The sequence below is a fragment of the Mus pahari genome, chromosome 1, assembly GCF_900095145.1.
Source record: "Mus pahari chromosome 1, PAHARI_EIJ_v1.1, whole genome shotgun sequence".
NCBI classification, from domain to species: domain Eukaryota; kingdom Metazoa; phylum Chordata; class Mammalia; order Rodentia; family Muridae; genus Mus; species Mus pahari.
Genome location: NC_034590.1, coordinates 79,884,523 through 79,912,016, shown reverse-complemented (window position 1 = coordinate 79,912,016; position 27,494 = coordinate 79,884,523). Strand labels below are relative to the sequence as shown.

The following is a 27,494-nucleotide window of genomic DNA, read 5'->3' as shown; positions in this document are numbered from 1 at the left end:
CCTAGCCTCCATTGGGCCATCTTTACGTCACTCACTGGAAGACTCTTGCTCTCGATTGGTCCAAATTTAGCTGACGGGCAGGAAACCGCCACTCACTACGCCCACTTCTCCTGCGTCATTGCTGCCCGGCCTTCCTACCCGCTCCTGAGTGGCTGGCACCAGATAAGGAATCAAAGCTCCTGTGCCTGACTGGATGGCGGAACTGCTCATCGCGGACCACTCCGCCCCGCTGACGAGTGAATTATGCCGATTCTGGGGCCCCAGCGGGAGGCGCCATTTTGTAGCAAGGGAGGGAGGTTCGTCCTTTTGATTGCCCGGGAGGGAACTAGGGTGATGGGCGCCATTTTCCCTACAGGGCTGATGTGGAGCCGGTGGAGCTCCCGGTGGCCCTGCCGGAGCGCGTATCGGAGGCCGGGTGGGCCTTGCCGCGCTACTGCCGAGTGTTATTTCATTGCAAGGTTAGAGGAAGGCAGCAGGGCGGCCCACGCGCTCCCTAGCGGCTCACGGAGTCGGCTGAGGCCTTCGCTTTGGGTCTCTGCGCCTGGCGCGGCTGATGCCGGAGACTGGGTTCGGAACCTGCCTGCCCTTCCCCAGTCTCCGGCCATGGCCGTGCCATGGGACGTTGAGCTTTCTGCTTCTGCGGAGAACCCGGCGGAGCCGAGCTTCCGCTGGGAGGCCAAGCGAATGCTCTAGTGTGTCGGTGGACTCGTGGGTCGCTCCGGTCCATTGCACGCGCTCTCCCTGTGGTGTGGAACGGAAGGATGAAGAAAGCGTCTGTTGGGGCCTTAGACCTATTGAGACATTAGTTGTGGCGTGTGGTACGTTTTTTTTTTTTTTTTTGGATCCTCTCGGCCCAACCCTTAAACCATTTCCAGTACGAGGCATTTCAGAGAGCATGCAGTGGCCGCAGTGCCTTTTGTATATTTCAGTAAGATGGGGAGGCTGACCAGCAATAGCAGTCTCTTGCATTTCAGATGATGTCATAGATAAAAAGTCGAAAAATAGCCAGGAGAAACTTGAGTTTGTAACTGAATCTAGTCGGAACCTACTGTGTTACCTTCTCTTGCCCTCACCCCATCTGAGACTTTAGTTTGCAGTATAGTTCAGCTGTGTATTTGGCCGGAGACTATCCCTCCTCAAGTTTCCAGAGTGCTAAGAGTAGGCTGTATAGTCTATGCCACATCAGGCCCAATAAATTACAATTTTTAAATATTAATCTAACCAGGGCATAGTTACATGATTGGTACTCAAATGCAATTTGAAAGGTAACAGGACTTAGAACATACATCCTCTAATGATTTTTGAGAGTGTGGCTGTTTGGCCTTGTATTTGCTATGTAGAGGGCAATCGATGACATGATCTTGACCTAATTCACCGGCAACACCTAACAAACACTGGCATATGTCACCACTACTTTGATACTCTTGGACCTTTCTACTTCCACATGGCCAGTAATGGGATTATAGGCATGTGCCACCATCTCTGGCTCTGAACAGTAACCTGGTTTTTGAAGACAGGGTCTCTCCTCTGTGTAGCACTGGATGTCCTGGAACTCACTCTGTAGACCATCTGCCTCAGACTCCTAAGTGCTGGGATTAAAGGCATGTGCCACAACTGCCTGGCCCGTATGAATATTGTTATGAACAATTCCTAATACAAATGCCACCACCGTCAGTCTTGGGGTTTATTCCCCAAGGACACAAAACACTTGGGCCCTTAAAAATTAGAATATGACACTGGATTTTTAAAAAGATTTTATTACACATACAACTGCATGCCAGAAGAGGGCATCAGATCCCATTACAGATGGTTTTGACCCACCATGTGGAAGCTGGTTATTGAATTCAGGATCTCTGGAACCAGTTATTTCTCCAACCACAGATGGCATTTTATGATCAAAACGTTTAAATCATCTTTAGTAAATACTACACCCCAGGTTATAAAGAAACTGTTAGGTGTGGCGATTTTATATATACTATATAGTAACCATTTTAAGATCACAAATGTCTTCAATTCTTTGAGCTTTGAAAGCACGAGTATGTAGAACACTGATGTGCTAGGCACCTCTGCTTTTAAATTATATTTGTAAGGTTTGGGTGGTGCTTGACTAAACCAACAGCCTTCCACTACTTTTGGACACCAGCCCATCAGATTAATGATTTACTAGGATTTTCTTGATTGCTTTTCAGGGCTAATGTTGGGACTCAAATGCAGCTTTATTCAAGCACTCGTGACACTGGAATTACAATTTTAAGGACTTACTAAGGCACAACATTTTTTAAAAATGACATATTGCTATAAGCAGCTAAAGTCACATATTTATAATCCTGTGAATGTGTAAATCTAGTCTAATTTTTCTGATTCTACTTGGTTCATCTAGGTCATTTTGGGATGATACATGAGCTGAGAGACCCAGGCCTTTGAATGAAGGTAATTGTTCTTATCAGGGCCATTTATTCTCTATTAATGTAAAGTTTCTTTCTCAGCTCTCTGGCTCAAATAGTACCACAGGGATCACTACTAAATTACATTATTTTTGATTGTCTGTAGACCTGGCTGGCCCCTAAGGCATCCAGCTACCTTTGAAGGGAGGGGACATAAGGCATGTTCAAGGGGTTTTTGGTTTTTGTGTGTGGGGGGGACATCATTCTGGTCCTATTAAATGCTCTTTATATCCTCAAACAGAATAACCTTCTCAATTCCTTGGTAGGTGTGAAAAAAAGATTCTATCTGGAGTACATGTAGATCAACTTGGAATACACTTGTGATAGATAGCTGGTATATGCTTGGCTCAGAGAATAGAACCATCAGAAGGTGTGGCCCTGTTGGATTGTGGGTGCAGGCTTGAATACCCTCATCCTGGCTCCCTGGAAGCCAGTATTCTGCTAAGCAACTTTTACACAGCTCTTTGGGCACCATGCCTGCCAGGACACTTCTCTGTTGTCCTTATCAATTGCCTTGGTGGTGTCTGTTCACAGCAGTAAAACACTGTAGCATATCAGATCTATGTTTGGCTTAAGAAGAGTCAATTAAAAGGAGTGCACATCTTTGCTTGTGAGGTAAAGGGTCTCTATGCTGGCAACTTGACCCACAAATTTCCAGTATAGCAAAACTAGCTATTGAAGCCAATCACTTCTTATGGGCATGGTGCTATATTAATTTTTGGCTTTTTAAGAGCACATAGCTCCTAACCGGGCGTGGTGGCGCAGGCCTTTAATCCCAGCACTCGGGAGGCAGAGGCAGGCGGATTTCTGAGTTNNAGGCCAGCCTGGTCTACAAAGTGAGTTCCAGGATAGCCAGGGCGATACAGAGAAACCCCGGCTCGACCCCCCCCCCCAAAAAAAAAAAAAAGAAAAAAAGATACTGTTCTGGGTCTGGAGCGATAGCTTCTTTCTCTGAGTCCTAGGTTCAATTCTTAACCACACACAGTGGCTCACAGCTAACCATCTAATTTGACTTCCTATTCCTGAAGACTAAATAAGCTGTCCTGAACCCATTGGTAAAATTTAGATGTGTTAAAAGAACTCAGGTAAAAATTCCAGGTTTAGTGTAAAAAGAAGAAAATTTTGGTATGCCTGCTGTACTGTAACCATCAATTTTAACTTCAAATGAAAAATATATAACCTCTGTAAATGAGAATTTTCATTGTGTCTAAAACCAACTAAAACCTTTTCTGAGATATGATTTTCTAGTAACAATGTGAAGTCTAAAAATTAAAAAAAAATTGATTAGGTACAGAAATGTAATAAGACGATAATGTTAATAACATTCTCCCCAACTGCACACAATGTTAATATAAATACCTACTCCATTTTTATTGTATTGATTTTATAGAATAGTGACATTTCCTTAAGCAACCTAGGGTATACACTTGGTGTCTAACTATAAGACAGGAGTAGAAGCACACTTGGTTAACAGTTTGCACCCACACATTTAGAGATTGCTTTTCTTTAGCCAACATTTTAGTATTCAGAAATACTTTGATTCCTCCAGAGTCAAAATAGAAAGCCAAACAGTGCCATCATCAGTGGCTTAAGTATTAGTACACAAGAAAAACACAACACAGAGGGTTTTCTTAATTATGCATTTTAAATATCAATATGTGCATTTCATTTGTACAATTATAAATTTTGTTTTAGACAATAGTATGTAGTAGTTTTGAATCCACTGAGATGTTGCTTTCAATTTGAAATATTGTGTATACATGTATATAAAAAATAACCCAATGTATGACTCATCTGACAGATGTTTAAGATCAATAAAGTCTTATCTTTGAACATGCATTTAGGAAGAGAGGGGAGAAGCCCACCCCGCTACCCTGTTGTTGCTGGCTTATTTCTGCAGTGGTATCAATAGTGGTTTTTAGAGGGAACCATGTGCCTTCAGTCTTCAGAGTTAGGGTAAGATTCCATAATCAAGACAGGGGAGGAGAAATGAGGAAAGGGGAATGGGCAGGTATTAATGTATTTATAAATACATTTTGCACTCTATCTGGTACAAGATAAAAACAGGTTAATGGGGATAGGGATTAATTAGGAATAAACTGCAATCAGATCAAGACATAATTGCCGAATTAAGTTCTTTTAATAGATTGCATATATAGATGTTTAGCCATACTCTAGATCAACTCTTTAAGAGTAGAAATTTATACCCAATTTACATGCTTCAGATATCACCTCTGTTTGTTACATAAGGTCTTTTATCCAAATGTCCACTTGTACACTGAGAGCTTTAGGAACAAAAAAAGGACACAGAGGGAGTTGCCATTTTTAGCAGCAATGAAACATCACTAACCCCTTTTTACATACCGAATTCAAGTCACTACCAGAGGTGAGTGCACCACAAAGTCACCAGATACAAAATTGCTAGTTCATTTTTAAATTAATAATTAAACCTGAAATTACCCCTGACCCCCACCCCATTACATCCCTTTTTATAAACAGCAAACAGTTTTGCTTTTATACATAGGCTAGCAGGCTTGTTTCAATATGAAAGTGCTAATTCATTTACAGATTTTAAAATCAGTTATGTAGTGCTACAATAAATGTCCAATCTACATAGGAACAATCTGGTGAATGAAAATGATAAAGACCGAATAAGGCTATCTGATTACCTTATCATATTTACATAGAAAGGATACCCAATGGTAAGGAACAGACAGAAACAGGACAAATACTTGGAGGTGTAAAAATTACATCTACCTTTGAACTTTATACTGTAAATGAGACATTTTAAATAGTCCTGTAGCCCATGCCTATTTTTTTCCTCAGAAAAAGAAAAGCTGCCTTCATGACATCCCCTCATTTCAGGTTTCCACAGTGTCTCTTGAAGCTTCAGAGTCAGGATCTTACTTTCTTCAAAAAATAAAGAAAATAGCCCCCCAAGTTAACCCCTCCCCAAATCCCTCTAGTTTCTCGTCCAGTGCCAGGTTACATGATCAGCTCCCACCTCCTGGGGTCTCTGTCCTTCTATTGATCAGTTAGTAGTTAACATGAACCGGATCTGGAACCACTACTAGGAGGAACACAAGCTCTTCACTACACTCACACAGCAGGAAAGAAAGTGGAAACTCAATTCATCCCTGGTGCCGGGCCTCCAAAATTGAAAGAACTTGGCACAACTGGTGCACTGAATTTGTATCCTCCATGCTTTTCAATCATTTTGGACTCTAGGAAAAAAAAGGAGGTGGGGGTGGGAAGGGGAAACAATGGTCACTTGATCATCAAGTTTTGTGGAAAAAAACTGCCAATACATTTACAAGAAGTTTAACACAGTAGACACATATACTACCTTAAGATGTATATACAGAGTTCTTAGCCAATTTTGATTTAATGTTTAAAGACTAAAAAGACTTTACTTTTCATAATGCAAATAAATCAAGGGCTGGAGAGATGGCTCAGTGGTTAAGAGCACTGACTGCTATTCCATAGATCCTGAGTTCAATTCACAGCAACTACATGGTGGCTCACAACCATTTGTAATGGGATCAATACCCTCTTACGGTGTGTCTGAAGACAGCAACAGTGTACTCACTTAAAATAAACAAATTATATAAAACTAACCCATCACAAAAAAGAAAAATTGCATCTAAATCTAAACTACATTAGAATGCTATGCTTGATCCTTGTTCCAAATGGCAGGTTGGATAAGTTCCAGAAAATGGTCAGGCTGCACATTATATAAGGATTTTTTTTTTTTTTTTTTTTGGTTTTTTGAGAGAGGGTTTGTCTGTGTAGCCCTGGCTGTCCTGGAACTCAGAAATCTGCCTGCCTTTGTCTCCCGAGTGCTGGGATTAAAGGCGTGCGCCACCACCACCGGGCAAGGATATATTTTTAAATGCATGCTGAAATGTTTAAAGATGAAATGTCTATGATTTAATATTTGTAAGAAAAGTGATTAAGTTCAAAAACTTCATACAACAATTCAGCGCTTAGACCTCAAGCCCACATACATTTAGGTAATGTTCATTCAAATAATTTTAAAGCTCTAAAGTCATTAATTGCACATGAGAGTATGGCTCACTAACATACCATGGGCTGCTCTTCTTTGATCAGCTAGGGTTGCTATGTCCTGTAACTGTTTTCTTTGCTCTTCATTAAGACCGTGAGTCAAAGCCTGATACCATACAGGATTACGATTTTGAATAGCTGTATGGGGGAGCAGGAGGAGAGAAAGAACATTAGATAAATAATGAAATAAAGAGAACCAACTGCCTCTTTCCACCCTACTAGGATTAAAGGTATACTTCCCCATTAGCCTGGCTCATCAATTTATATATATACAGCATATTAGACTATAGAAATGAAGATATCATATGGTTCAGAGAATTCTTAGTTCTAAGAAATTGGCCTGTGTATGTATATCCTCTAATCTCCATAGGTACACGTGGGTACCCACAAGAGACACATCTACAAATAAATAATAGAGAACAAAATTAAAAATAGGGTGGAAGAGGAGAAATTGCACGTAAAAACTTATATGTAGATGAAGAATGTGCATATATCAATTTTTAAGGGCTGGTTGTCTAGTATGAAGCTCTGAGGAATTGATCTCCTATGCTATATAAGCCACGTGTTCTGTGATTCTGTAATTCCAGAATTTGGGACCAAGAGGCAAAAACCACAGAAGTTGAGGGTCCTCCTCAGCAAGATAGCAAATTAGGACAAGGCTGAAATATAGAAGATCCCATCTCAAAAAAGGGAGGGAGATTGGGAGAGAAAAGAATCCTTGATGCATGATAATAGAGGACTAAGTTAGTGGCTGTTGCACTTACTTGCAGGGGAATATATGTTAGGGAAGGACTGAGTCCTCTGACCCCATTGTACACACAATTGCATAGTAACAGTTTTTTTTTTTTGGTTTTCAAGACAGGGTTTCTCTGTGTAGCCCTGGCCTGTCCTGGAACTCACTTTGTAGACCAGGCTGGCCTCGAACTCAGAAATCTCCTGCCTCTGCCTCCTGAGTGCTGGGATTAAAGGCGTGCGTCACCACGCCCGGCTCCTAACAGAATTTTTTAAAATTAAATTTTCAATTAAAATAATCTAAACTGCATTTCATCCCAACCCTGGGGAAGAAACAAGGCAGGCAAATCTGAGTTCAAGGCCAGCCTGGTGTACAGAGTGAGTTCTAGGCCAGCCAGGGCTACACAGAGAAGACACAGGAAGCTGTGGTAGAAAGAACTGCCTATATATCAAAGCAAACAAACACTTTGCTTCACATCCTATCTAAGAAACAGAAACAATAATAAATTCATTCAGTTAAATGGCTCTCTCTCTATATGAAATTGACTTACTTTGAAATATAGCTTTAAAGATTTGATACTCATCAACAGGGTTGTCTTCATCATCGATGATTGTGGAGTAGCCTTCCAAAGCAGTCTCCTCAGCATCATCTTCTTCCCAATCCTCATCATCTCCATCCTCACCAGCTTGTTTAGCTAGGATCTCCAAATATTCCTGTCCATCTTCATCAATATCATCTTCATCACTCCCGAGTTCTTCTGCCAATTAAGTTGTTTATGACAGTGAAATGTTTTGCTACTCAGCAAAGTGACAATTAATTTAACACTCTTAGTAAATAATAAATATTGGGGGAAAAAAAAAGAACAGTTCCAAGAATAAAACACCACCCATAGGTGTCCATGAACCCTAACTAAATTCAACTGGCAATAAAATAGTAAAACATTGTTGGTCTACATAGCTCATTTCAGGACAGGGCTTTATAGAGAACCCACCTTAGAAAACCCAGGGAGAAAAGAGAACAAGTTGTGAGTTACTTATTTGGTGAGAACATTTACTGGCATCAAATTGAATCAATTTATATTGCTAGTATACATTTCAATATCTAATTCCCTTCATTGTAGTTTGGTATGTTTAAGTGCACCATAAATGTGCACTGCCTGTGCAGGCCAGAATAGAGGCGAATTGATCTTCCTGCCTCTACCTACAGAGTGGAGTTTTGGGATGCTGGGATGAAATCCAGGCTCTATGCATGCTAGGAGAGCACTCTACCAACTGGAGATATAACCCCAACTTGTCTTTCTTTCTTTTCCTTTTTTTCTTTCAAGACAGGGTTTATGTGTAGCTTTGGTTGTCCTGGAATTCACTCTGTAGACCAGGCTGGCATCAAACTCAGAAATGCCCGTGCCTCTGCCTCTCAGGTGCTGGGATTAAAGGTGAGCACCACCACTGCCCAGCTTTCTGAAACTCTTTCACCTAAATAAACTCAGTGCTTCCAATCAATTTACTACAATATAGCTAAATAATATATCCTATGAGAAGGACATATAACTTTCAAGTTTAACAACAACAACAACAACAACCATTAACAAGAAGTGTCTTCTTAAGACTATCAGGCACTGGGCCACTATCCCTGGTTTCCCATGAATGAATCAGGAAGCCTTTGGCTAGGAGGGTCCTGGGGGGTTTCCGTATAGCATAATTCACTTACCAGTTTCATCATCGTCTTCGGCATCGTCATCCTCGTCACTGTCATTCTCATGTTCTGCATGGCAGGCATATGCTCTTTTCAATCCATTAAATAAAAGGATAAATGCTGGCAAAATCTGTCCTGAAACCTGATTTAAAACCTGTGGTATTTGTTCCATATCAATAAGGGCACATAGGCCAAGAACACACATCTTCCTGTCATGAAGCCTAAAACAGTAAATAAAAATGGTAATTTACTTTTACGTATTTTATTACTTAGAGCACCTCATGAAGTTAAAATTTATTGTTACTTACCCCAGAAAGCAGTCAACGTCATTAAGCCATTGTGTGATAAAATGATTTGTAACAGGTTCAACATTATTTGGGAAGCGAAGACTTTCTAAGGTATTAAGCAGTAGATGTGGGTTGTAGTACAGTGCTGCGATTGCAACCTGCAGGCACATCGTTCTGAGTTCACTGGTTTTAACCTCTCTGGTCAGTCTTTCCAAAGCTGCTTCCACGAATAACGGTATACACTGTAGCGAGAGAGTACAAGATCTAACAAGATCGCAATTACATTGTAATTAGCTTAATCTACTATCTTACTTCCACTGAATCTTCGGGCTCCTGAGATGACTAGTATTTGTAATTCAATCCAAGTTTCACAGAGTGGTCCTACATAGTGCGACTGGTAATTCAGTTACTGAATTAACTTAGGAAAACTCTTGTTATTTTATGTAACAAACATTTAACAAAGCTGTTCATTTGGTTATAACACAGAATATACATGTTCCCAACAAAAATATAAAAATACAACCAAGAGAAAAATGCTGGAACAGAAAAATAGCCTCACTGACCTGATCAATGCCCCGGCCTTTGCACTGCAGAATAATGACCTCTAACAACTTTGCAGCATGGCATTCCGCATCTTCTCCTGCAACTCCAGTAAGAACCTGACCAATACAGAATATAAATTGGGAAAGAAAGTTTAAATCAGAAAAATTATCCCCATTCTTATGTGTAACTATGCAATTACATTTCAAATTTAAACGATTACATAAATTATGATAATTATAATGAGGTTAGATGTCATTTGTGTTACAATATTCCTTTCTAGCAACCTAGTTTGTAATAAATGCACAGTATGAATTCTTATTCAGGACTCTAGCATGCTAACAAATATTAAGTTCTATCACAAAGGTATAAGCTAGAGCACATAACATTTATAAAGGAAAACAGGCTCTCCTAATAAAGAACAAACAAAAGACTCACTATACCAAGTGTGATAGCACATGCTTTTAATAAAATTCCTGGGTTGAGGCAAGAGGATCTGTCTCATACCAAGCATACAACCACAAAATATAAAACAAAAAACCAAGTGGGGCAGAGTAGTTTTAGGTCTATTTTTTGAGGGTATTTTGTTTGCCTGAAGATAGGGTTCCCCCATTTAAATCAGGCTAGCCTGGATTTTGCTGGCTTTAAATTATGGGGCTGGAATTAAAGGTGTGTGCCACCATACTCAGCCAAACACTTTCATTTCCTTTTTCAAAACTCTCTAAGATCTCATCTTAAAACAAACAAACAACCCCCCCCCTCAAGTTATAGTCTATATATTCAAAATCTATTTAGCTGGGCAAGTGGTCTATCAATGTTTCCTAATGATATCCAACTTGCTATACACCACATGATGACCTTGACTTTTATTTATATTTTTATTTATATGGTTATTTCAAGACAGGGTTTCTTTGTGTAGCCCTGGCTGTCCTGGAACTCACTTTGTAGACCAGGCAGGCATGAACTCAGAATTCCCCCTGCCTCTGCCTCCCAAGTACTGGGATTAAAGCTGTGTGCCACCACTGCCCGGCCTAACTTGACTCTTAATCCTGCTTCAACCCACAACCATGAGCCCTTGTCTTATCCAGGTATGTTCAGCACAATTCAGTGTCTTATTTCATAACAACCTTCTGGTATTATAAAATAGGCCTACCTTTTTACACATACTGTATATCATCTCAAGATACTTGGTATCAGATAGAAGGGTGTCTGTATCAACTGTTACATAGTTATGTAGAAGAGGCATCATGTCTACAGTAAAAGAAAAAAGAAAAGAATCATTTGTGTGTATCCTTTTGTGTATCCCTTCAACTGTTAACACAAAGTCTCTTTTTCTGTTTGTTTGTGGTTTTTTTTTTTTTTTGGTTTTGAGACAGGGTTTCTCTGTATAATCCTGGCTGTCCTGGAAATCACTTTGTAAACCAGGCTAGACATGAAATCCTCCCGAGTGCTGGGATGAAAGGTGTGCACCGCCACGCCTGTCTATTACAGAGTCTCTTATAGCCAATCTTAAACTAATCTTAAACTGATTTAGGTACCAAAGATGACTTTGAACTCCTGATATATATATATGTAGGCAACATCACACCAGAAAGAAAATATCTTCATCCCTTTTTCCTCATATGGCAAATGTAACAATATAATATCGCTACCCTTTATACTGAATAAAAACAATATATAAATGCATACTTATTTATATAAACAACCCTGGAACATATATTTGTATTTAAAAAGATAACAGTATAAAAAAATCTGAACACAACAGCAATTAATATACATTTCATCCTTGGCCATTAATTGTTAACCATTATCTAAACAATGTACCAGTTAAAGCAGAAGAGTGCACACTGTGTTCAAATTATAAGACATGAGTAGTGACAATGGGGGCAGAGGAAAAGTTAACACTATCACACTGATTTGACTTTACCTGTAAAGTAATCAAAGCCATCTTGCTGAAATACCTCAAACACAAGGGGCAGCAACTGCCACATCTGAGGAGACACTTGTTGACATGTCAGACTATGTGCCAAAGAAAAGATCTCCTCATAGAATTCTAGAAGAGAAAAGCCATGTTGTGATAAGGTGCTTACTCATCCTAAGTAATATAAAACAGTAAAATCAGAGGCGTAATAAATACCTAAGACATGCTGTTGTAAAACGGTCCCAATGACTTGTAAGCAGATTCCCTCAAGCTGCTGGGTTATCTAAAAGAGAAGATGAGCTTGGAAGGAGTCCTAACCAATGTCACATTTTTGTTAAATAAACAAAAAAAAAGTCCCCCATTGAATCTGTTCTGAAACATCACGCATAAAATTCTGAACAAATATAATCTTGACATTAGTGGCATCATGATGAAAAGACAAGAAACCACTTCTTTACAAAAATAACATAGTAGGAAAATAGTTTGACAAATACTCTTAAGATAGCATACTATGAGCTGTGCGTGGTGGCGCACGCCTTTAATCCCAGCACTCCGGAGGCAGAGGCAGGTGGATTTCTGAGTTCAAGGCCAGCCTGGTCCTACACAGAGAAACCCTGTCTCAAAAAAAAAAAAAAAAGATAGCATACTATGTCTTTTGAGTATGGGCAACACACATAAGCACAGTCCAAACGACTTAATGAAGTTTACACAACAGTTTTTAGACATCTAGAAACACATATACTGAGTCGAATTATTGACAGCAAATTTATTACAGTGGAAGCAGGGTTAAAATTAATTCTAGCCAGGCATTGTCATGAGGCCAGGTTGTGAGTATATAAAACTAGCAGGGGCCATACACAGACACATAAATCAAAGACAAATCAATAGCTTTATAAACTTCCTGAGTTTTTTAAACTTTTATACTCGTGTTTAGTTTTTACCTCTTTGTGATCTTCAACCACACTCAGAAGTGTATCGATCGTGTTTAGAATTCCCATAGCAGTAACTGCTTTGTCATCACTTCCTTCCTCATCTGGCCCAGTCTGGATTACTTGGTTAAATGTCATTGCCTACAATCAGGAGAATGCAATGTATTCACTGTTTTGTTCTGGGGTTTGGAGAGACACTTGCCCATATGCACACGCACACAGAGTAGGAAATACTCTGACTCAAACATACTGCTAAGGATTTTCATTGACATGATGTCCAGCAGAGAGTACAACCACATCTCTCCATGGTTTAACTAGAGGGGCTAGAGCCAATCGGCATTGCTCTGGCATTTGATGTCTCTTTCTTGATCTATACTATATACGGGGGATTACATACTAAGACTATGAGGGTATGAGGCAAGGTATAAGATGTGCCTATCATGTTATCTTTAATATAATCAGTATTAAAAGCACCAAATGATCCGTCCAAAACATTCATTGCTACCAACAGCGACATGCCAAAATTCTTTATCTGATTATGCCCAAATATCAAGGTCCTAATTTTAATTTTTATAAATTTCACTTAATGAGTATTTTGTTTTCAAGAATCTGTGGATCAGGGCTGGAGAGATGGCTCAGCAGTTAAGAGCACTGACTGCTCTTCTGAAGGTCCTGAGTTCAAATCCCAGAAACCACATGGTCGCTCACAACCATCCTTAATGAGATCTGATGCCCTCTTCTGGTGCATCTTAAGACACCTACAGTGCATTTAGATTTAATAATGAATAAATCTTTAAAAAAAAAAAAAAAAAAGAATCTGTGGATCGGGCTGGTATAATGGCTCAGTGGGTAAGAGCACCCAACCGCTCTTCCGAAGGTCCAGAGTTCAAATCCCAGCAACCAAATGGTGGCTCATAACCATCCATAACAAGATCTGACGCCCTCTACAGTGTATTTACATATAATAAATAAATCTTAAAAAAAAAAAAAAGAATCTGTGGATCACTTTTATGCCTGGTGCCTGCTGACATAAACCAGAAGAGGGCCATCGGATGATCTAGAAGTGGGGCTGCACACAATTCTCAGCCTCCATGGGAGTGAAACCCATGTTCTCTGGGTGAACACACATTAACCTGTTGATAGAACTATTTTTAATATTCAGGAAACTGAACCTAAAAAACCTGTCCTGTGACAGCATAAGACATCCAGCTCAGACAAATTATTTACACTTCTTCTACTTCATAATGTCACTGGATAAAACATAGAACCACGTGAGAAATAAACAAGTAATATTTAAGTGGTTTATACTACATGGTACACAGTAAGTTCCAAGGAATATTTGCTTTGAGGGAAGGCAAGTCACTTGTGTCATACTATAGGGATCAAACGGAAAACAACATCTATCCAATAATAACAAGTTCAAACAACATACCAGATGTTGTGTCATTTCTACAGCAATAGGAGTAACTTCTTCACTATATTCACAGATCATTTTCTGAATTACATTTGTAAGATCATCATTTTCTGTTTCTCTTATAATATGAAGAAGAGCCTGCATGACAGGTCTGATGAATGGAGTAATGTACTCTTTAGCTGTAATACAAAGGGGGAGCATTATCAAACAGGGAACTATTAGGTTGGGTATAAAAACAGCAAAACCCAGTCAGTCTTTGAGCTAGTTGTGTGTAAAGGTGTCTGTGACATACCTTTTTCTTGATTACTGATCAACACCTGCAGTGCAATGGCAGCTTCCACTTTCACAGGCATTTCTCGATCATCAATCAGACATCTTCTTGTCAGCTCTAAAGCTGTTTGGAGATTTTGATCACTTTTGAACTTCACTTCACAAAAATAGTGAAGAACCCAGCAAGCCTTAAAAAAAGGGAGGAAAAAAAAATATATATATATAAAAAGACATTACAATAGACTTCCACAACTAAAAATTTTTTGTGTCTGGGAATTTGGAGGCTGGTCAGTGGGAGATGTGTTCAAAAACACAACACTAGACCAGTACTATGATCCCAAGTTATTCTTTGGCTGCATTCTTTTGTGTGGATAGCAAGATCTGAATGCAAAACACAAACAGATACTGCTACCAGACATAGATGAAAACTATGCACACAGGACTCACTATAGCAGCCAGACAAAGACTCACAGAAAGAAGTCTTAACATTTTCAAGCCAGGTTTTAATTATCAGTCTTTCCTTACAAGACATAAAAATATTTCAATACTTTAACTCACCCTTGCTCTCATGTAGCCTAGCTCACTGCTGAAGAGAGGAAATACATGATTTTGTAACATGTATTCCATTTGATCTTTGTAGATCTTTTTCTGTGAATATAAAAAAGTTGATACATTTGACAATGTTAGAAGGGACTAATAGAGACACAAAATGATTCTCATCCCTTAAATCTCATTATCCATTTTGATCTGAGAATGGCATGGAACTGATGATTTTTCTGCCTGCTTACCAAGGATAAATAACACCTCTGATCCTCATAGTTCCAGCAACTATACATTTTACAATTCTCTAATTAGAAAACAAACAGAAACAATAGTATACTTGGGAAAATTAATTCAGTAAAAGTATTAAAACTTGAGTTTGATCATCAGCATCTAAAAAGCTGGGCACAGTGATCCCAGGAAATGGGAGGTGGAGCTGATTTCCAGGAATAATTAAAACTTGCCCACACTCCCAGGAAATACAATTTAATTCCAATCCCAAAGAATTGATAATGGCACACAATTTCGGTATCCATGTGATCAACCATGAAAAACAAAAACTCAAGAGAGAGAGAGATGTTACATGAGAAAAATGGCTCTAGTCATAAAAATACTTTGTTGGCTAGTAAGGTGATTCATATGCATAAGCCTTGTACTTTGTTCAAAGATATTTAAACCTGATGTTAACTTAAGATGGCAAAAATAAAAAGAAAAGGAAACAATAGCTTATAACTGGAAACTCAGTAGTTCAGATATAAAAGTATCACAAGTTAGAAGCTAGGTAGAAAAAAACCACATCAAACCAAAATAACTAAAAAGTAGAGGAATTAAAGCTGTTTTTCGGCTTTCTAATTTGTGAGGAGTAATTTAGTCTTCTAGATACATGCAAAATGAAATTATACATCCCTACACAAACCTCAAAAGGAATGCTCAGAACTTTTAATTACATTTCTTTAGGTGTGTATTTGCCTCAATGCCATGTATAAATTCTGTACTACCACCAGATGCCCAGGATTAACTCAGTTCCATAAGTTCTTTTGGTTCATTAGCCAGCTATATACCTCTAGACAAACTGCAAAGTATACATATATTAACACAACAACAACAAACAAAAAAAAAAACAAAAAACAAGCAACTATTTTAGGGACTGCCAAGATGGCTCAGTAGCTAAAAGCATTCATTGCACTTCCAGATAACCTGTGATCAGATCTGATAACCCAGACCAGCAGTTTGCAACAGCCTGTAATTCCAGATACGGTATTTTGGTATCTTCTGGTTTCTTCAGGTAGGCACTGCACATACAGGCTACACTTAGCACACATTATATTAACATATAATTAAATATAAACATATAATGTATAGTTATACATTTACAATGTATTACATATATAACATGTAAATATAATATATAAATATATCAATAAGTATATAATATTTCTCACTCATACACAAATACCTTTAGAAGTATTTCAGCTAAAGAGCCAATCATATGCAGAGCTCCATCTTTTTTCCGAGGATCAGCATTAGGTTCAGTAAGAATTTGGTAACAAAATCCCATAGTCTTTTGCAGTACCTGAAAAGAAATAAATAACAGGTTATAGTATAGCCCACAAGAAACCCCTCTCATCAACATTTAAAAACAGTTAACCTGAAGATATTTAAAATGATAAAGCGAATCGTATCGACTTGGTAACTCACCTCTTTCCTTTTACTACAGGCTGTAAACAAAAGTGTTTGAGCAGCAGTAGTGGGAGAAATGAAATCTTCAAACACATCTAGAGAACAAAAATAAAATGAAAATTTAGAGAAAACAATTTTTGCTTTTTTTCAACAGGGCTGAACTTCTCTTCCTCCTGCCTCTACCTCTCAGTTAGAAGGACTGTAGATGATGTATACATTAGTAAACAGTGCCTGGTTTATCTCAGTTAGAAGGATTGTAGATGTATACATTAGTAAACAGTGCCTGGTTTACTAATTTTCAGTGCAAAACATTTCTGTTTTTTTTTGTTTTGTTTTGTTTTGTTTTTGTTTTTTTTCTTTTTTTTTTTTTTTTGAGACAGGGTTTCTCTGTGTAGTCCTGGCTGTCCTGGAACTCACTCTGTAGACCAGGCTGTCCTCGAACTCAGAAATCCATCTGCCTCTGCCTCCCATTAATCCTCTGCTGGGATTAAACGCATGCGCCACCACGCCCAGCGCAAAACATTTCTGAAATCTGCAATTTATATTCGGTAACAATCAATGCCCTTGAATCAGATGGTGCATGCCTGTAATTCCAGTATTCAAGAGGCTGAAGCAGCAAGTTTATTAGCCCATATCTTTACAAAACCCACACCAACCATGTTTAATGGGATTAGGGTGTACTCTACAGTAGAAAGATTGCGTGGCATGCACAGTGTCCTACATCTGATCCCCATCACTGGGAAATAAGGCATATAAATACTTCAAATCTCCCCTAGTATGAGAAAATTAATCCAGGCATACATCTAAAATTCCATTATTTGCAAGGTTAACTTGGGAGAACCTCAGCTACTTAATGAGACCAATTCTTTAAAACAAAACAAAAAAATTTACAATTTTGCCAATTGTTGGGGTTTTTTTTTTTTTTTTTTCCCTGAGATGGGATCTTACTAGGTTTCGCTGTTAATGCTGAACTGCAAATGATCTTACCATTTGAGCCAGGACCTACCACACCCAGATTCCATGTCTTTCCTTAAAAAATGAAATGTTCATCTACCAACTTTCACTAACGTTCTTCTTATAAAACACTATTATAAAACCTTTCCCATTATAGTGACAACAGACAAGATACACGCAGAAGACAACATTAGTGATATCACTTTTTAAATTGTATGCAGCGTTCCATGTGAATACCAATATGCATTTTTCAGGTCCCCATCCATACCACCTGACATGAGACTCAAAATTATAATGTCCTATGTCAGAAAACATCCAGCTACCACACCTTAAGAAGATGATGATATGTTTGCTTTAAAAAATAAATAAATAAAAAAGTCCAGTAATGAATGAATAGGCCTCAAATAATGTACAAGACTTTATAATAAGCTGGCCGGTGGTGGTGCACACCTTTAATCCCAGGACTCTGGAGGCAGAGGCAGGTGGTCTACAAAGTGAGTTCCAGGACAGCCAGGGCTATAGAAACCCTGTCTCAAGAAAAAAAAAGATTTTATAATTTCTAAAGTTGAAATTAGTCTTTCCATAATCTTTGATTTAAACAAGGAATACATTAAATGTTTTCTTTTCAAAAAAAGTCTTTTTATCAGATTTTTATTAAAGGCAGGCAGATTTCTGAGTTCGAGGCCAGCCTGGTCTACAAAGTGAGTTCCAGGACAGCCAGGGCTATAGAAACCCTGTCTCAAGAAAAAAAAAGATTTTATAATTTCTAAAGTTGAAATTAGTCTTTCCATAATCTTTGATTTAAACAAGGAATACATTAAATGTTTTCTTTTCAAAAAAAGTCTTTTTATCAGATTTTTATTAAAGGCAGGCAGATTTCTGAGTTCGAGGCCAGCCTGGTCTACAAAGTGAGTTCCAGGACAGCCAGGGCTATAGAAACCCTGTCTCAAGAAAAAAAAAGATTTTATAATTTCTAAAGTTGAAATTAGTCTTTCCATAATCTTTGATTTAAACAAGGAATACATTAAATGTTTTCTTTTCAAAAAAAGTCTTTTTATCAGATTTTTATTAAAGGCAGGCAGATTTCTCTAAGTTACAGGCCAACGTGGTCAACAAAGTGAGGGCCAGGATTGACAGGCCTGTTAGAGAAACCCTTGGGTAGGTGAGAATCAAAAAACAAATCAACAACAAAAAAACCCTACGCATTTATTCTATTCACTTCTTTCTGTGTTTGAAGACAAGAGGTACAAGGCATAGCAGTAGATGACATGGAGGTGGCCAGTCTCTCCTTCTCCTTACTCAGCTGAAGCTATCCTTACATTTCTTTATGTAGCTTAAATAAGTTTGCATTTTCCTTCTTAGTTTTGATATTGTAGGCCTGTACCACCGTAACCAGACAGCAAGGTAAAATTTCTTACCGAACTTCATGCGTATATATTCATAAGGATCTTCTTGCCAGAGCTCCTCATCAGCATCTGTATAGCACATCAATGGAAAAATAACATCTTGGATAATGCCCTGCAATTTAAAAGTTAAGAGAGTAACAGCCTTCAGCTTTCAAATGTAGCCTGCCGATCGACTTTAAGTAGCAAATATACAAAACTTAATAATAGCAAAGCACTTTCAGCCAAACACCTAAACTGTGTTTCCAATTCTAACAATTATGTACCAAGACATACTTGTACACAGGTAACGGTTATTTCTGCTAAAAGCATTTACTACAAACTGTACACAATCAGGAGTGTCGTTGTAAAGCAGCACAGCCCTATGTTCAACCTCTAGTGCTCAAGATGTGGAAACTGTTAAATCAAGTAAATTACCAAACTAACAGTTAAGACAACCATGTGGGGACACTCTGAGGAGAGTCTTCTGACAAGTCCAACCACATGACTAAATTATTAACTATTATCTACCGGTCAGAGCTTAAATATGAGCTTATAGACTGAATTTTAGACTAAATTTAAACTAATGTAGCTAGATGGATATTTATAATACCTCTCAATGCTACAAAGGTTTCTCGTTTTTTTCATTGCACTGTCCAAAAAAAAAAAAAAAAAAAAACCAAACCAAAAACAAACAACCCTAAAACAACCAACTCTAAAAAACTCCATAATTTTCCAACCTTTATGGCAATGACTTTATTTCCATTAGAACTAAACCACACCAACCAATCAAGAAGACAAACATTACAGAGAGAAAATTCTTACTTGTATATGAGGCTTCAGGTTCTTCCATGTAAGCGCATGGGAAACTCCTTGATTAATATAATTTAATGTCTGCTGTAAAACTCGAGGCGCCATATATTGTTTTTCCTTGTACTGATATAATACTTTCAATAAAACCTTTGAAAAAAACAAAAATTTGAATCTAAAGAAAATTCAGATAAAATTTAACACTATAAACGAGTAAAAACGTATACCTAGATACCATCACAAAAAAAACCCATATTCCTTTACAAAGACACTGAAAATCTTTGGGGAAGAAATACATTTGTTTCTAAGGCATTCAAAATAATAAATGGCATGGTGAGATGGCTCTACTCAGACAGCACTATGCTTGATTTCCTCTTACAAAAGACTTACTAGACTTGTCACTATCTAGCCTTAATAATTCTAGCTCTATGCAGTATTTTAGAATGCTGAATTTCAAACTGGAGATCATTTTATCTATATCTCTGCTAGATATAGATAAAAGAAAGCTATTGTTAAAAAATGACAAGATATTGTCTTTTCGTTATTTTATTTACTTGGGGGTTCTACTATGCATCATTATCTGGCCTGAATATTACAAACTTATGTACAGATAAGGAGTGAGTCAACATGTATCATATATACACATATACATACATTTACAAATAAATATAACCCTTTAAAAGGGGGCAGAATCTGGAGATGTGGCTTGGCCTTAGACATGGCTGCTATTCCAGAGGATCTCAGTTCAATTCCCAGTACCACATGACAGCTCACAACTGTAATAACTCCAGTTCAAAGAGATCTGATATTCTCAAACATACATACAAGCAAAACATGAAGGAATATTAAATAAAACCCCAACTGTCTACAACAGAAAAGAGAAGTTTGAAGTTTTGTCATGGTAAACTGCCAGGGCAGGTAACCTAAATGAGAACTCTGACCTCACCTCAAGACACTTTCTACGTGTCGTAGTTACCCATCAATTTTATTTTATCTCTGCTATCTATTCTTTGACTTGAATGCCCTATGCTTGCTGTGCATCTTTTTAATGGGATCTCTGGAAAACTGTCATGAACAGGATAAATCAGTTTCTCTTACAAAATGTCTTCAACTTTCTAACACTTTCTTTCCTTTTCTGAGACAGGGTTTCTCTGTGTAGCCCTGGCTGTCCTGGAGCTCACTTTGTAGACCAGGCTGGCCTCGAACTGAGAAATCGCCTGCCCCTGCCTCCCAAGTGTTACTTTCCTTTTTATTTCCCATTAATTCAACAACCCCAAAATGGTGACAATACCAACAACCCCAAAATAAGCAGGGCAGAAATGTTATGAGAATCATTACTATATTTAAACATATATACACTTAAAACCCACCCCAAATTTAAGCCCAACAAGAAAGGCAAGAAGAATAGAATTCTCAAAAACATTATTGAAATTAGGGCTGTGGTCAGGTAACCTCTATCCCAGTGCTCCAGAGAGAAGCAGGTGGATGTCTGAATGTGAAGTCAGTCTGGACTACACAGTTAAATTCCCAATGAGCTTGGGCTGCATAGTGGGAATGTGCCATAAACAAAAGCCAGGGATGTGGTGCATTCTTTTAATCCTATCCCTTGGGAAGCAAAATTGTGTTGGTTCTGAGTTTCAAGCCAACCTTGTCTACCGACTGAGTTCCAAAAACACATATAAACGCTTTCTTGACACACATCAAACCCATCCACACATCAACTAAACGGCCAAAGAATTAAACTGGAGAGAGGACAGTCATGCAGGGCCCCAGCTACTTCCCCGAGTCCCTTGGTTTGATTCCCAGCACTCACATGTTGGTAACATTTTCTTCTAGTCTGTAAGGCAGTGGTTCTCAAATCTTCCTATCTGAGTGACCCTTTGAATCAGTTACTCATGTTATTATGACCCCCAGCCACAAAATTATTGATATTTCATGATTGTAATTTTGCTCTTATAAACCATGACATGCTCAAGTAGTGTACATGCATGCATGCAAAACACCCATGAACACTTTTAAATCAAAAACTTTAAAGTGTCAGGACTATACTTAATGTTAGACTTACTTGCTGGACACCAACAGCAAAGGCCTTCAGAAAGACTTCAGCAAACTCATTATACTCCTTAGAAACATTCCCAGGGCTTCCATATCTATATGAACATTAATGTGGACATTATTTCCTTATAATGCTTTATATTTCTATTCATAATAGCAAAAGCAGCAAAAATAAATTTAAGTTACTATGCATGGACAGGAACATACCTTTCAAAAAGTCTTGCTAAAATATGTAAAGCCCACTTCTTACATTTCCACCAGGGTAACTCAGGTCTATCATCTTCTTCAACTTGAAGTGTTTCCTTTAAAGAAACATTTATTTAATAATATTGAGAAACTACACTGTAGAAAGAATTGCACCAGGTAAGGATAAGCTATCATAAAAGCAGAGAATCTAAGCATTTAAATAAAGTATGAATAAGAACAAAATCATTAAAAGTTAAGTTTTAAGTTAACAAAAAAAGTATACAGAACTGAAGCCATGGGCTGGAGAGATGGCTCAGAGGCTAAGAGTACTGAATGCTCTTCCAATGGTCATAAGTTCAAATCCCATCAACCACATGGTGGCTTACAACCATCTGTAATAAGACCTGATGCGGGCTGGTGAAATGGCTCAGTGGGTAAGAACACCCGATTGCTCTTCTGAAGGTCCAGAGTTCGAATCCCAGCAACCACATGGTGGCTCATAACCATCCAAAATCTGACGCCCTCTTCTGGAGTGTCTGAAGACAACTACAGTGTACTTACATATAATAAATAAATAAATCTTAAAAAAAAAAAAAAAACAAACAAACCCATAAACAAACATCCAAAAAAAGAAAAAAAAACTAAAAAAAAAAAGAAAGTAAAACACCAATTAAAAAAAAAAAAAAAGACCTGATGCTAGCTCCAGTGTATGTATAATAAATAAATAAATCTTAAAACAATAAATATATAAACAAACAAACAAATGGATAAATACTTAAGCCTTGCCACAGAGAACAATGCCAATTCAGGTAAAAGTCACTTTGGACTATCCACTCTATGATCATCTTCTATCCTTCAGTATCTATGTAAGAGTGAAAGCACCTACCAGGATATACCCATGCATAACACCTTCACAGTTATTCTATCTCTAACACTAAGTATACCACCTGAGGATCCCCATCAGCGTGTGACTACATCATGAACTATGGCATGATGTGAGCAGAAAAGGTACTACATGGCAGTGAGAAATGTACAAACCACAACAAATAACAAAAATATTATATAAAAGAAAAAAATTTTTTTTTCTTTTTCTCTTTTGTCTTTAAAGATTCCTTTAAAGTTTAAACCGAAAAAAATCTACTGTTTAAGAAATGAATTGTGAGCCAGAGAGATGGCTCAGTACTTGATGGCACTTGTTCATTTGCGACATGTAGAGTTCTTAAATCTTAAGTCAGGCAGCTTATAGCTTCCTCAAAGTGTAAATTCCCTCTTCTAGCCTCCCAGGACACCCCATGGTTACAATCGCCTTTAATCCAAGCACTAGGGAAGCAGAGGCAGGAGGATCTCTGAGAGTTCAAAGCTGGCCTGGTCTACAAAAACAAAATCTCATGTCTTGGGGTATGGCTGGAGGAGGTAACAAGGATGCAAAGATAACAAAGAACCAAACAGGAAGTAATGAACTCTGCATTATAATATCCCACTGAACAGTTGAGCGATAACCCATTACTGACTACAAACCACAACACAAAAGATTCAAAATATGTATGAAACATATATACTTCACGTTATATCTAATATACATAGAAAAATATATACTAAGCTAGTATTCTACAAAGGAGAAAAATTAAGTTTTGTATGCTTCTTCAATCACTTAATTTTTAACAAATTTGTTTACATTTGTCCTTAGTAAACTGAATTTGATCCCTAGCAGTTGAAAAAAACAAAATGAAAATAAAAAGAATGTGATCTCATCCATCCCATTAATAAAAATCACTGACATTTAAAATAAAACCAAAAATGTTTATATTTATAATGCTTGAATCACAGAGTATTTAATAACCTTATTACCTACCTGCTAGAGAAAGTAAGATTAGTAGAAATTTCTTGTCAACTGTAAATAATTACCATATAAGTGTAAAAAGCATACATTTGGATAACTCTTAATGCATTACACACCAAGTTGCATACATAAACAGCTAAGTTCTCTGGCATAGGAGTTATGTATAAGAGCAGGAGAGACAGTGTTTACGAGCATTTATTAAGAGGTTAAGTGAATAAGAGCATAATGACTACTAATGGTATATAATGTTCTCCAAGGCACAAGGCATGTATGTGTAAAAATAATACCCATACATATAAAATAAAAGTAATATAGTAATATAGATAGTAAGAATCACAGCAACAGCTTAAGTTTGAAGTTAGACAACCGCAAATGCGGTAAACAAGAAAATTGAATTGTTCCTCTGTTCATGGCCATCTGACAGATTATTAAGTTACAATCTAATAGTAGACTTAAAATGGAAATAAAGCAAGAGAATTAGCATGAAATAAAGCAATTATTTTCCTGAAATAATTCTTTGAACACATACAAAAACAAAAGAACAAAGTAGGAACTTACATTAGGTACATCCCTATTCACAACGGTCTTCAAAATTTCTACCCATTCAGTTAGATTCTGTTGGTTTATCAGCTCCAAGGGTAGTGTATACTAATGAAAAAACAAGAATTCGTATTATTAAAGTCCCAGGGAAATCCCCTTCTTTTATTTTACAATACCTACCAAAGGTAATTACACTCAATCCCCATTCCCAATTAACACATTGCTCACTAATTTCCTTAGTGAGCAATGTCAAGTACCAGGGACAGTCTTCTCTTGCTTATCTTATACTAGTATCACATCTTATTTCCACCTTGAAGGAGTTATTTATCAGAGTTCTAGTGAGCTTTAAATCAACCTAAAAAAATCCCTAGATTAAGATCCTACAATCTGCTTACGTCCCCTTTCCTCTGGTCTACAATGTTTTCTAATGGATATATTCATTCATCCATTCATTAGCAGTGTAGGTACGGATCAAACCTTGTGTCTTGGTTCTGTTAGGCAAATACTCTTATTACTGTTTTTCCCAGCCTTGGTCTCTTTTTATAGAGGAATTGCTTAATAAGTTGCAATGGATCTTTACAGAGCATCTGAAAATATAAATCATGTAATTTAGGATTTCTGTTAATTTTGAGATAGGGTTTCATGATGTAGCTAGTACTGGTGCCCAGAAACTTAGGAAGAAAATTCCTACAAGGAAGAAAGGTCCAAAAAGTGGGAAGACTTCTGCCTTTGCCACTCAAGGTGCTAAGCTAACAGGTATGTACCACCATCATACCTGATAATGCAATTGCGGATTAGGGGGTACTCACATAAAGTGTACTATACTTTGGTATTATGACTGCCAAGTCTATGTCTGCCTGTCCGTGCCCCAGGCACCACGTGTGTGTTTATTCAGAGAGAATAAAGGATATATCTGATTTCAAAGAAATGCAAAGTAAACTCCCAGGAGACACCTAAATGTTAAATGGACTCTTTAGTAGACAGGTATATCCACAGTCCAGTTACTCCAGAGGCGTAAGAAGGGAGATCAAGACTAGCCTGGCACCGGGCATGGTGGCACACACCTTTAATTCCAGCACTTCGGAGGCAGAGGCAGCAGATTTCTGAGTTCGAGGCCAGCCTGGTCTACAAAGTGATTTCCAGAACAGCCAGGGCTACACAGAGAAACCCTGTCTAGAAAAACCAGAAAAAAAAAAAAAAAAAGACTAGTCTGGCATGCACAGCAAAATCTCCTTCTTGAAAATAGAAAAATTAGTCATACTGGACAGTTAGAGGACTAACTGCCCATTTTTAACATCAGATTTATTAGACTTGCTTATCTGTGGGAAGCATACTTTGGATTTGTACTACTGGCAAATCCTTTCCCAAGAAACAGTTTGGTTCCTTAGTATGTAACATGGGCTGGTCTCATATGCACTCCCCACTTTACCTCCTGAATGGTGGTATATTCAGGTTTTTATGTTTTTTTCCTGAGACAAGCTTTTTTTGCTATGCAACCCACCCAAAACTGTAATACACCATGCAGCACAGGTTAGCTTCAAACTCATGATTCTGAGGCTGGAGAGATGACTCAGCAGTTAAGAGCTCTGACTGTTCTTCCAGAGGTCCTGAGTTCCTAGCAACCACTTGGTGGCTCACAACCATCTGTAATGGGATCTGATGCCCTCCTCTGGTGTGTCTGAAGGCAGCCACAGTGTACTCATACATAAAATAAATCTTAAACAAAACAAAACAAAACAAAACAAAGAACCTCTCCTGTCTCAACACCTGTAAGCAGAATTAAGGGGCACATGCTACCTTATCCAAGTTAGACTGTAAAATGTAATCACTAACACAAATGCTTTTCCTTTAATGTGGTAACTGAAAAAGTCTTTCCATGTGTATGCAATGCATGCTCCTTACAGGTAACTACAAGTCTCTCATTCAAGCACTCAGGACACAGTTGTTGGAGGACTAAAGCATTGCAGGTCATTGTGGGCTATGTGAGAAGCCACTTCAGAGAATAAAAAATTAGGGTGGGAGAAGAATTGTCCCTTGCTTTGAAAAGTACTGGAGCATGCCGGGCGTCATGGCGCACGCCTTTAATCCTGGCACTCGGGAGGCAGAGGCAGGTGGATTTCTCGAATTTGAGGCCAGCCTGGTCTACAGAGTGAGTTCCAGGACAGCCAGGGTATACAGAGAAACCCTGTCTCGAAAAGAAAAAAAGAAAAAAGAAAAGTACTGGAGCTGGTCAGTGGTGGCACATGCCTTTAACCGTAGCACCTAGGAGGCAGAAATAGGGGGAGCCTGGCCTACAGAGTAAATTCCAGGCTGGCCAGGGTTACAGAGAAACAGTGTTTAAAACAAAACGAAACAAAACAAAACAAAAGTACCTGAACAAGAGCATAGAAGATCTTGAAAATCTGCTTCTGAATGAGGACAGACTGGTCAGATTGGTCAGAAAGCAGTTGGATAAAGCGATCCTTCAGAACTGGCAGAAAGTGCTGCATGGCTGCCACTAACGGACTTCGCTCTTCTGGTTTCTTGTACCTATGGGTAGGAATGCAAACTAATTCTGTAAGAATGTATACACACAATGTATATATTTCTATAACTGATACACACACAAACACACAAAAACCTGCCTGCTTTAAAGAGGCCTAGCAATAGTCTCTAACCAAACTGGGCACACTGCCGTGGAAAACCATGCCCAGCATCTCAAAGCCATTTTAACAGGTTACGCAGGTGCTCGCTTCCAGCATATACACACTGAAACTGAAATGATACAAAGACACCTAGCTGGTTTGTGGAAAACATACTCGTGAAGCACTCCATATTCAGGGGTGGGATTATTATGGAGAAAGATTTTCTTTAAACGTTGGGTTCCTGGGCTGGATGTGACAGTGCATCTTCTAATGCTAGCAGTCCTATTATAGGACAGGTGAGACTACACAGCGAGATACTTCCCAACTCCCCCACAGAAAGCTTCTTCTGCTTGGTTTTTCAAGACAGGGTTTGTGTAGCCCTGGCCATCCCAGAACTCACTTTCTAGACATGGCTGGATTGTCCTGGAATTCACAGATCCGACTGCCTCTGCCTCCTAACTGCTGGGATTAAAGCCATGTGTCACCACACCTGACAGAGACCCAATCCTATCTTTTAATTTGAAGAAAAAAAAAAAAAAAAAAAAAAAGGATTCTCAGCCAGTAATTTAGGTACACATCTGTATTCCC

General features: G+C 38.2%; 1 protein-coding gene and 1 non-coding gene across 2 annotated transcripts in view; both read right to left on the bottom strand.

The window, feature by feature from the left end:
- Positions 1-4,070: 4,070 nt before the first annotated feature.
- Positions 4,071-27,494, bottom strand: part of Ipo7 (importin 7) — a 44,687-nt gene continuing 21,263 nt past the window's right edge. The window contains exons 5-25 of the mRNA XM_021188616.2: positions 26,655-26,811; positions 24,301-24,390; positions 21,924-22,018; positions 21,727-21,811; positions 19,677-19,811; positions 18,888-18,987; positions 16,534-16,610; positions 16,292-16,408; positions 14,854-14,943; positions 14,318-14,483; positions 14,044-14,204; positions 12,624-12,752; positions 11,899-11,965; positions 11,689-11,814; positions 10,915-11,012; positions 9,785-9,880; positions 9,243-9,463; positions 8,950-9,155; positions 7,793-7,999; positions 6,531-6,647; positions 4,071-5,668 (exon numbers count right to left, since the gene is read on the bottom strand). Of these exons, the coding sequence (XP_021044275.1) occupies positions 5,571-5,668; positions 6,531-6,647; positions 7,793-7,999; positions 8,950-9,155; positions 9,243-9,463; positions 9,785-9,880; positions 10,915-11,012; positions 11,689-11,814; positions 11,899-11,965; positions 12,624-12,752; positions 14,044-14,204; positions 14,318-14,483; positions 14,854-14,943; positions 16,292-16,408; positions 16,534-16,610; positions 18,888-18,987; positions 19,677-19,811; positions 21,727-21,811; positions 21,924-22,018; positions 24,301-24,390; positions 26,655-26,811 (2,638 nt within the window). The 3' untranslated portion in view covers positions 4,071-5,570. The remainder of the gene's footprint in view (positions 5,669-6,530; positions 6,648-7,792; positions 8,000-8,949; positions 9,156-9,242; positions 9,464-9,784; positions 9,881-10,914; positions 11,013-11,688; positions 11,815-11,898; positions 11,966-12,623; positions 12,753-14,043; positions 14,205-14,317; positions 14,484-14,853; positions 14,944-16,291; positions 16,409-16,533; positions 16,611-18,887; positions 18,988-19,676; positions 19,812-21,726; positions 21,812-21,923; positions 22,019-24,300; positions 24,391-26,654; positions 26,812-27,494) is intronic.
- On the bottom strand, positions 14,559-14,741 carry LOC115062838. The gene has a single exon (XR_003842758.1). It is a non-coding gene; the product is annotated as a small nucleolar RNA SNORA23 (small nucleolar RNA).